At 40.6% G+C, this 11,550-nt stretch overlaps 1 protein-coding gene across 1 annotated transcript in view; it reads left to right on the top strand.

The window, feature by feature from the left end:
* Nucleotides 1-2,217: 2,217 nt before the first annotated feature.
* LOC137857409 (transmembrane protein 263-like) overlaps nt 2,218-11,550 on the top strand; it is a 191,345-nt gene continuing 182,012 nt past the window's right edge. Inside the window, exon 1 of the mRNA XM_068683828.1 lies at nt 2,218-2,391. Within this exon, the coding sequence (XP_068539929.1) occupies nt 2,386-2,391 (6 nt within the window). The 5' untranslated portion in view covers nt 2,218-2,385. The remainder of the gene's footprint in view (nt 2,392-11,550) is intronic.

The raw sequence follows: 11,550 nt of genomic DNA, 5'->3' as shown, positions 1-11,550 counted from the left end.
GTTGGGTTTATCGCTGTTTTTATATCATCTTGTCTTTCACAGTAAGACTTCCATCTGGCCAGAGGGAACCATGGCTTATCTTTATTTCATGCAACACTGGGCCTTTCTTTTGCTTTCAAACACACCCATACACCTCACAAGTAACATTAAAATGCAATGGGAAATGTTGAAATACTCACAGAGGAGTAACTCTAAGAGCATGTTGAGCATTTGGCATTCTACATTCTTCAGTTTGAGTGTCAGAGGCTCCTCTCAGGAGAGGGCATGTAGGAGAGGCTCACGGACCTTTGAACACTCCTTTTTACTGTTATGAGTTGTACCTTCCACTGACACAGCTGAATCACCAGATAGCCCAGGCATTTCTTGTTATACCATTAGGTTTTATTGGAGTTCTAAAATGAACAGGGGTAGGTATTTAAAAGGCAAAAGTTCCCGAGTTAGGGTATTACCAGCTCAGGATGTGAGAGACTAAGTGATGCTCCCTGCTCAGCCACAAAGGTTTTCTGTGGCATCAGATACCTAATTCAGATTTTGATGAATGGTGTTGTTCAGGCAACTGATAGCTATGTAACTTCTACATAGTTCTAGCTGTAGCTATGTAAATTCTCTTGGTTTAGTCACCTTTACACCTTCAGAAATCAACTTCCTTTTCAAAGAATTTTATGAATTCTTTGGAGTCCAGCTACCTGATGCAGCAAGTACCTCCCTGCCATCTGGGGGTGTTTTAAGGGTCAAGTTAGGAAGGGGTTTAATGTTGCTGTGATAGAGACACAGGCATAAAAAAATAAACAAATTCAGGGTAGGTATTTCAATACACGAGTCTTTCACCATGATGAAGCATGAGCAAAAGTTACTGCTTACACTTTTTGCAAAGTTGTGGCTAAATTGTTTGCTGGGTGTTCTTGGGATGCTTGATAAGTCTAGTGGCCAATTCATTTTATCACAGGAAGAGAGGATTTTTTGATGTGGAACAAGAGGTTTGGGGGAGTTGTGCTAATCAGCAGTTACATTGTCTGGAAATAATTTCCTTTCTACTAGAACACGTTAGCACAAAACAACTATAAGGCCATAACATGACTACTTGTTACAATGAATTAATACTGTTTATTCATTTCCTGTCTTATATCACACTATACTTGCCTTTATCTTATGCTGCATTTTCCACCTTAACAGCCAGCAATGTGAAAGCTATTCAGATTTCACCCAGGGCAAGTACATGGCAGAGGAAACTGTCTGAAAATATTACGGAAGTAAATGGGTAACAAGTCAGTAATTCTCCTTCATGATACCAGTCACATGCACTGGGGTGGCTAGGATGTAAAGGTGAAATAGAACCTTGCAGTCATTTTTTAAAAAAATTGATTATCTCTGTGTTAATGCTTCTGTCCACCTGAATACTTTATAATGATCAGTATTTATTTAAATATGTTAAGGTAAAACCAAGGGAAAGCATTATCATTACAGGGCTGAGATCTGGTATCTCAGTTGTTGACCAGATGCTTACTTCCCAGCCAGTGCCTGGTCACCAGCACAGGCAAAAAGTGCTGCAATCTCATCTCCTAATGTTAGCATGTGTGACAGGGAGATACTGTCATGTTGTGCTGTATCTGAAAAGTGTGCCTTCTAGTCTACCCAGGGAAAATTATGCCCAAGTATCACTGTCTCTCACACACACACCTACACTCAGAATGGTAACTTTTATGAAACTGTATTGTATTTTCTTGGAGGCAAAAAAAAAAAAGGTTCAGGAATGTATTGTGACCAAATATGAAGGTCAAAATATTTTGCCCTCGTTTCAACAGCTTCTCTATGTAACACTAACTATATTCACCAGTGGAATAATGCTGAATTAGAGAAAGTGCAACTCATCATAATTTGCTTAATGTTATTTTATCCTCCACTTCCAGGAATCATTACTTGAAATGATTGCTCTTTTTGTTGTTTGTTTGACTGTCATTTGTTGCATCAAGCCATTTGCTAGCAGTAGCACCCTTCTATCCACATGTATGATTGTTCCTGATGATTGCCTTAAAGCGGTACACAAGAAAGAAAACTCGACATGCCGGTGCTTCTCTTTTATTGCCACCACCAACCACCACAGCTTCACTGTCACAACGCAAACGATGCCAAACGATGCTCAACATCAATGGCGGGGTGCCTGAGGGGAGGCGACCCGACCCCCCCAAAAATGGCGGCCCCTGACCCCCGCGCTTCCTCTTCCGGCCGGGGTTGCCATGGCGCTGCCCCCCCTCGGCCCTCCCTCGGTGTGTGTTTACATCGGGCGGGAGGAGCCGGAGCAGCAGCGCCGGGGGAGACGGGGAAGGAGCCGGCGACGACGGCCGCCCGCCCTCCATCCCTAGCGGGCGGTGCGCGGGGAGACGCGGCATGAAGGTGAGGCGGGGGGCGGGGGGCCCGCAAGCGGGGCTCGGTGTCCGCCGACCCCCGCCAGGCCGGCGTGGTCCGAGGTGCTCCTCGTTCGCTGTCCTGACCGAGTACCACTTCCAGAAGCTTCTGACTTCGCGGGGGATGCGGTGCCGCTTCTTCCAAGCATCCCCCGATAAGGGTTCCGTTAAAAAAAATAAAAAATAAAAAAAAAAATAGAGTGAATTATTTACTGCTGGGATGAGAGCCGGTTTGGAAGTGAGGTGGCCCGCTGCTGCTCCCCTCCGCTTTCGGGGTTTGTGTCTCTGCAGGGAAATCGTCCCGCTTTCCCCCGGTTTCTTAGCTCACGCAAATATAATCTTCCAGGCAGTTTGACACCCGCAGCAGCTGTGGGGCTCTGTGCCCTCCGTGTGCCTCCAGAAATAACGCAGCCTCACGCCTCCACCTGCGTTTCTGCTCTCTCGGGCCCTGGGAGCGTGGAGGGAACCAGCAGCCCTCTGGTTACTTTGCTGCAGAAAGCCCCTAGGTTAGGATGGGCTGAGCGGGGTGGGAGTCAGTCGTTTTGAACTTTGGTGCCGTGGTGGAGGTGGATGCTGAGACTGGGTTATTAAAGTTGTAATGAGTTCTCAGTGGAAAGGTTCGCATCCTTAGGAGTCAAACGTGGGATTACATTGCAAAAATGATGTAAGAGTATTGCTGTGGTGTTCTTTTCTTTCTATCATATTGCGTCTGTATTGTTCGCAAGTGTATGACTTTATGTTCCCTTTCGTTAATCAGTCTAAAATGCAAGGCATACCAGGTGCTCTTTGTCTTCTGATTTTGTCTAACCAAAAATTTTATCAATCAACAACATTACAAGTTCTTTGAGGCAGAAACCATACATACCTGTGGTCTGCACTTGTCACGATAGAGAATTTTGGCTCAGGCCTTTCTGCAAACCTGGGTAAAGTAAGTGGGAATTAGAAGTTCCTCACTTCATGAAGACTTTGGCTTCTGGGCAACGCAAGTGTTGGTAACTTAGGTTAAGTATCTGTGTGCTGTCTGTGCAGTTAACAGGTGAAAGAAAAGAAAAGGGACATTTTCCAAGCATATGAAAGAAATATACGTGTAAAGTAAGTTTCTTACTATGCAATTTGGTGTTTTTTTTTTTTTTTGGCTTTGTTTCAAAGCTTGGTAGTAAAGGATTCTGTATTTTTTTCTTCTCTGAATGCTTGTTAGTTCACATAGTGTGTGATAACAGAAATATGTATGGTATTGGAACAAAATATAACAAGCCTTGGGTGAGTTGTTGACTTGTCCTGCAAAACAAAAACCTCAGAGTGCTGGCTAAATAGTACATCCAGCTTGAGGCCAAAAAAGAGAAGAGATTTCTTTCAGCTTCCGTTTTATGGCACACAGAGTAAACCACTGATTATTCTTGCTAAGCCCATTACTTCTGCTGAATTCCTCTTTTGCCCCACCAGAGTGGGAAAGCTCATGACATTTTTAGATAGACTCGCTCAAAATATGGCAGTATACGAGTAGAGTTGTGCTCTGGTTGTGGGGAATGTGTGTGTATTTAGGGGGAAGAGTCTTTTTTCTTGTTTTTAACCATTTATCATCTGTTTGTACCATGGTCAGCTTTTCAGCATAAAAACTCCATGGTTTTCTAACGTATTTTAGCATGCATTTCTTTCCATATATACCTCCTCGTGCTGTAGCAGTTACCTCAGTTTCCTCAACAAAAGATCATTTCAGATTCATGATTTGAAGTCTGAAGCTGAGGGGGTGGGGGTGGGGAAATAATTATGTTATTAATTAACAGGAGGAATGCATCAAAATGTTTTTGCCCTTTTTTTTTTTTTTTTTTTTTTTTTTTTTTTTTTTTTTACATTTTAAAAGGGGGAGAAAAGGAGGATGGGGAAGATGGGAGGGGTGGGGGCAGCTTGTGAGGTGTGGGAGTTGATTCTGAATCCCTTTTATGGACCTGCTCACAAATAGCTTAGTGGGACTTGAAAACAAATCAATGCAAAGTTTAAATTGTTGATCAATGCAGGGAAAGTAAACATCAGAACCAAGCTTTTTGAAAAGTCATCTTGCTTATTTCTTCCCTAATTGCTGTTATGCCTTGGGAAATATATTTGAATTTGTGTGTTATTTTGTATCAGCATTTGTTCTGAGTCTTTCTCATTGTTGCTGGTTAGCAAGTTGCTGAGAATGCAGGGCTGTCAAAGTAAAGCTAATGCTAGTTTGTGTAACTGTTTTTCTACTTAGGGGAAGGAAGAAGCAGATGAAGAGAAGTGGTAACATCAGGGGAGTTCTGCTGTGCAAATAATCCTTTCAGGATCTGTTACTAATGTCTGATTGTTGCTGAGGAAACTGAAGCGTGATGTACTTTATTTTTAAGTCAAACAAATAAAATAAGTATCCTGTTAAAAAAAGGTACAGTGAAATAGAGCAGCATGCCAAAGTCATAGTTTAAAGCTTGAGGTGCTTCTGAAACTGGATTGGATTTGAGATCGTATTTGAGATCATCTCAATATTTACTTAGCTTCTGTTCCCTTCTCTTTCAGGCAGTGGCAGGTCTTTCATGTGGCATCTGTGGACCCTTTCAGGCTATACAAAATATAAAATGGGTTGAAGCCCCTGTTTTCCTGTGCTGCAGGGCAGGAATGAGAGGCAATCAGCTTGAAGGTGGACCATTCCTGTGTGTTGGAATATATGAGATACGTGAGGAACATGCCAAGGGCTTTTACTGTCCTTCAAGGGCAAATGATCTTGATGGCAAGAAAATGCATCTCAGGCCTCATTAGAAACCTGGGTAGCGAGCCTGTCAGGTGAGGAGGGCTGTGCCATTCATAGGGATGTGGATAACTGGGGGGAGAGGGCCTAGCTCCCATCCATTAGACTGTCAACCACCTTTCCACAACACGTTTCTAGTATTGTTCCGTGGAGCTCAGCTCTGAATGTCTCTGGTCTTAGATGGAAATGCTTGCCTCCTGACTAACAGAACCTCTTTACACCTTATCTTGAACTAGTGACTGAATTAGGGCATTAGAATAGTTCCTGACAGCTGTCTGGTGCAGCAACTGCTGCAGTGATTGCTTCTAACACTGCTCCTGTCACTGCTCTAACTCTTTAAATGCATTCAGAGGAATAAAAGGCATTGAGGGTGTCAGGTGGTATTGAAATTCTTATTTGGGAAAGCAAGCTCAAAGAGGTGACTTCATTTAAGTAGATGCTCCCCTCTTTTTTCAGATTGAAGAGGTTCTGCAAAGTAGGATGAAAGCTGGCGGTGCTTTGGCTTGTGAGTTACATATTGGGATAAGAGGGTGTCATAGTTAGACATTTTCCTTTGAGAAACTCTTGCAAATATATTTAAGAGAATGAATGTGAAGTTACTGCCTATGGTTGTCCTGTTTTTCTGACTGCTTTTGATACCTGAAGTTGGCAGATCTGATAAAGGGCAGGTATTTTGAAGATTAAGGCCAATCAAAAGTTATGGAAAGTCTAAGAAAATGTTTATCTTGCTTGTAATTACAGACAGATCTGTTTCTGAAGGGTGTCACGGTCTGTCTTGTCAAAATCTGATGTGTGTGTAACATTTCTTATATGTCTCTGATTCTGGCTCATGACAATTGAAATGAAAACTACTTGGGAAAGGAACAGCTTATAAAAGGGAGAACAGACAAGAGGTATTGCTTTTTATGGAGTATATAGTTGTCTTTTTTTTTTTCCTGGCATGTACTCTTAAATTTTTTATAGGAAGCAGGAGGAAAGTGAATGTAAGTGATAGGAAGAATAAAGGGGACCATGGACTGTACAAATACTATAAATAATTCTGACTTTAATATTTGCCTACAATTGGTCGTGTCTGGTAAGTAACCTTACAAATTTTCTGGCTGTTTTCCTTTCCCAGTGTTTTAGCTGAATTTCAGAGAGATGGGAAGAGGTTACATGCTGTCAGAGTTCTGGGCAAGCTACATGCTTGTGTAGGTGAAGGCAGAGGTAGAGCTCTTAAGCAGTTTCTTCAAAACACGTGTTGTTGCTGGTTGAACTTACTGGAAGTCACTGAATGGCTTGTGTTTTTTGTAGCAAACTTGATGATCTTAACGCTTATGCAGAGCTGCCTAAGTTCTAGTACAACTCCTGTGCTTCCGTTCCATGTAAAGATCAGTTTAGAGGGAGAGTCTGTGCACTTTGCTGGTCTTCAAAAATTACAGGCACCCATTCCTGCTACCAGAATCATTTTTTCCTTTTAAGTCAACAGGTGCAATGTTGTTTGCAGTCATAATGATCAACTGTTGTCTCTATCTGACAGCTGTTTTGTTGCTGGGTGAAGTAACTCTGGCTGGAATTTTGTATGCAGCAAGTTGTGATTTTAATTACGCTTCTTGCTGTTAGTTTGGAAGAAAATGAGATTTCTATGACTCCTGAAATGAAAGGGACATTATTGCTGGCAGTGCTTCTGGCTGTCAAGTTGAAAGCATGCTGGTTAGGTGTAAAATTGGAGAGCTTGGTAGTACCAGGAGATGTAGTGTTTGTTCTGTAGGGTAAGTAAATAATTTAATTGAAATGCTACTCCTTTAAAGCACTACAACAACAAATGCAGAGTACAGCAAGCAGCGCTGTGAGCTAAAAGAGCTTACGAATGAGTTCTGATCTCAGACCCAAGGAACAAGATACTTTGCTGTGTAACCATCAGGAGAAGCATTGGGGCAGAGATGTGTGATAAGCATATTACAATCTCCTCTCTTGCTTGCTCAATGCTAATTCCAAAATGTTTGGTGATTTGCAGAAAACACATTTTGAAATTCCTATTGAAAGAAAATTCCAGACAGAAGTAAGTTCTGGACTGAATAAAATAACTTACACAAACCTCAATTGCCAGCTTTTAAAGTGACTTTTGGTGCTTTTGGAACAACTCTTCAACTTCAAGGGGATTTGCGGCATTATTACTTTTTTGTCTACTTTTTTAAAAAATGAAACTGTAAATTTTGAACAAGTCAACTTCTGTTTCAAACTGTTCCAGTGAAGCCTCTTGTGACTTTGTTGGGAGTGTACAGATCTATCAAGCTGGGTACATGCTTATGTACTTTGCATCTGAATATTGTCACAGAAATTACCATGTTGTAGCTGTGAAAACCCTTGGAAAAATTAGTTGAATTTCTGTTCATTACAGCTAAACCAGTGGTTGTGCACAGATAAGGAAATACATGCAAGTAATGTAATTCAAGTCGGCCATAGGAAACCGCTGTTACAGAATACTGCTTAATGGGTCCCTCCATGAGCTTTTTTTAATACTGCATGTGAAGTTGTGACTATACTGAGAACAGGGAAAATGCTTTTCTTTTTGTCTGTTGTGTGGTTACGAAAATATTAATGACCTCTTTGATATAGGCCTGTGTTAGTAAGTGGAGGAGTTCTCATTTGTATTTCAGACAAATTTCTTGTGCTGTCTGCAGCTTTCTAGAGTGATACTTGCACATCTGACTAGGAAAGTGGAAAATCGTCTTTCTGCAGTGTGCACTATCTAGTTTCTTTAGTCTGAGTAAAACTGGCATTAATCATGATATCTACCTGCCAAGGATCAGGCAGGAGGAAAAATATTTATCCTGCTTTCACTAATTGTTATGTAGAAAGCACAATAAAACCGCAGGTCATGAAGTCTCGTTGTTACTTGCTTTTAGTTCATCAACTCAACTGTCTGAGTGAGTTTTTCGTTGACAGACAATGAATGACTGACAGGATGCAGGAAGACTTCCTCTAACCCAGTGAAACTTCCTAAATCAGCGAGTGGTCAGTTATCAGTAGGAGTTCATTGATATTTTTCATATATCATTATTGGTAATTAATTGATTTCGGATGGGTTTGTTGTGATGCAGGGTCATGCTTCGTTCTTGCATCTTTCCACATCTGTATTCCCTGTTTCAGAGTCTGTCAGGTGTTTCTGTAATGACTTTTGTGTGTGTATTTCCTGTCCCAAGCTTTAACGATTGTTAACGTTTGAATTACACGATGCAGTGACACTTTGCCTCCACGTAACTTCCTTTTTCCAAACAAGTGCGATTCAGTGCAGCTGGTTTTTCCATAAGGACTGTGTTCTGGTCAAGTAATACCCTTTCTTGTGGAGGTGGTAGTTCAAATCAGAATAACCAGCAAATCATACAGCATCTTTCTAGGTGATTTTTCAGCTCTTGCACAGATGCACAGTATCCTTTTGATGATTATACTGTTCAACCTGCTCTGAGAGAGGAGTATTCCATGGGCTGGGCTAACACAAGATCGGAAAAAAGGTGTTGTTTTTTTTTTGTTTTAAAAAACACTTTCTGTGGTAACGCTAATTTAGTAAAATTCAGATGGAAAAGAACTATTGATCAAGACAAAACTAAACACAATTATTAATTCAAAGTGCAGAACTGTTTGAACTATGACTGAGTAGAATTATAGAATCTTTAAGGTTGGAAAAGACCTTCAAGATCATATTGACTCTGCTGCTTAAGTGATGCTGTGTGCCCCACACATGTTGTGAAGGTAAAACATAAAACAGTTTACTGGTGCCAAATGGATGCTAGACTGTTGTGTCAGTAGCTCTGTTGAGAAGTGACTTATGCCAAGTAAACCCTAACTGGGATTACTCACAGTATGAAGTAGTTTTACTACTGGAGAAGGAGGATTTGATTCTTCTGCTGAGAACAATAGTACTCAGTGTTGCTAACCCCAAATCCAGACAAAAACCTCGTCTCGTTGCTTCTTTCTGCAGGCATGTTCAGTCCCATTGTCAAGACAAAATTAAACATTGTAAAATCATAGCCTCCCTGAGGGTTTTGCCCAAATGCAGAGAACAAGAAGTAATCTAAGCAACTTTTCTAGTACTTTCTTACAGCACACTGTGAACAAAGTGCTATAATTTTACACTAGTGTCATCCTCAGCATTTCTATTTCTGTACTTTCCTTTAATGTTCTAGGGGATTTATAACTGCAACGCAAATTCCCCTTGGGCTGAAACCTGGCACAGAAGCTCTCATTATGAGCTAACCTTGTTTTGTAGAATTAAAAGCAAAGCATCCATCAAAAGGCTCTCTTAAACCAACAAGAAAGTGGGGGAAAAAAAACTGTTTATGGTTGCAGATCAATTTTTCTCTTCTCTACAGGAAAAATCCCCGGCCAACTTTGGAAACCTATAAGGTGTGGGTGTGCAGTCAATAACGATGGCTGATGCACTGGAATATTTCTGTTGCATTTAGAAAAAAATAAATGGAAGCCTTAATTCTGCAATATACTGAAAGTTCATTGCTGAAGTAAAACCTGCAGCTGTAACGAATACCTGCCTGCAAAAGGTGTAGTGATGATTTTCAAAGCTTGTTTCTACTGTTTGATGTGATTATCAGCGCTAGCGTAGAGAGGGGAGGTAGGTTAGTTACGTGCTTCAGCTGAAATGAAGTACCTGTGGACAATCAGCTCCTTGGAGAAGAGAGGCATCGTGTTGAACTACCTATATGGTATCTTTCTGATTTTAGAAAAGGATTTTAAACAAAAAGCTAGTTTTGTTTCCTTACAAACTGAGGCTTTGTGTAATTCAGTAGAAGCAGAAAGGATGCTCTGAAGTTGCTTTGAAATATGGAAGATGGCATAATTTATTTTGATTAAACATGAAATATCAAAGATAAGTTCTGGGGAGCTTCATTACAGTGGTTGGATGAAGGAGAGACCCTGAATTAACACTGTCATTAATAATGTCATTGCAGAAAACCCTAATGAAGCTCAGCTGTTATGTTACTGGATCTAACAAGTCTTTTGTCATCTGCACACATTCAGCCTAGTCATAACATGTACCATCTCCTATTTATAGGAAACAAACCTGGGATGAGAGGAGCTGTTTTGTTTGTGGTTTTAGGAATGGGGAAAGCATGCAATGTGGAGGAAACCAATTATTGTTAGTCCTGTGGGCATGCAGTAAGCATTCTTAACATAATGCAAAAATGGTCGATGCTTTCACTCAGGTACTTTAAAAGTATCATTTTAAATTCTCAAAGCACAAACTGTCCTGTGATTAGGGATTACTTTGCTTGTTTTTATCCCACAGATCCACTAAGTTTTTTAACTCTAAAGAGGTGCATTTATCCTTTGTTATCAGTTGAGATATATTGTGCTACATTAAAAAAAAAAAAAAAAGCTGTTGGATGTGTACTGAGAGAGCTTGCAAGTGAAATCACATGTGGAGCAGTGAAGCCTGCACTGCCATTAATTTTCTTCTGGTAAATTGCTTTATTGGAATTGTGCCTACACAGAATACCAGATCTGCACATCAGTGTTGGGCACGAATGAGGACATGTGATTTAGGCTGGCAGTTGTAGATCGGCATAGAATGAAGCAGGAGGTATGACCTTGTGGGCTGTTAAGGGAAGGCTTTGCTAGGAAGAAGGCTGTTCTGAATAGCGAAAAAAGTGATGTTCTAGGCTTAAGGGCAGAGTGGGAATAAATACAAAGATGAATGTAAGAAAGAAAAAAATGGTGTAAAGTGTTCAGCAACAAAAATGGAAATAAGAAGATCTAGGTCATGAAATAAATACATTGTTCACTTGAAAATGCACAGAAAAAGTAGCAGCTGAAGCTGGAGTTCGGCCAGCAGTCTAGAATAAGAACTGAAATACTAACCTGCTGGTGAAGCCATGGTTATGGGCTTTCAATTTCTCCAGCTTCTGTTCTGCCGGCTGAAAGTGATTCCCAATAGATTTCTGTATAATGGGGAAAAGTATTAGACTATTTGTGCATGTTGTGGAGTGTGGGGGGGGATGTTTTTGTTTTTGCCTTGTCTGTTTTTGTGTAGGATTTATTTAGAAAACCCTAGGATTTTTCTAGGGATTGAGTATGAATGGCAAGCAGGGCCAGAATCGTAAGATATGTGCCTCTCCTTGTTTGGGAACAGCATTAAAGTTGTCTTCTTACTAGTCATAAACTGAAGGAAACTTGAAGATATTTACCCCAAACCTCATGAAATTTCAGTAATAAAAAAATAATCTATCCAGTGAAAAATGATTTTTTTTCCCCTTACCTTTGTTTGGCCTTAGTTTTTCTTGGTTACTCAGTAGCTTGATCCTGGCTCAGTGAACAGTCAGTTGACAGTCTCCAGTCTAAGATTACATACCATAATTAGTGTAAACTAGAAAAGTAGAATCCAAAAGGCCT

Source organism: Anas acuta, chromosome 5 (genome assembly GCF_963932015.1).
Source record: "Anas acuta chromosome 5, bAnaAcu1.1, whole genome shotgun sequence".
Lineage (NCBI taxonomy): Eukaryota > Metazoa > Chordata > Aves > Anseriformes > Anatidae > Anas > Anas acuta.
The sequence above is the reverse complement of the archived record's forward strand: the minus strand, read 5'-3'. Positions and strand labels throughout refer to the sequence as shown.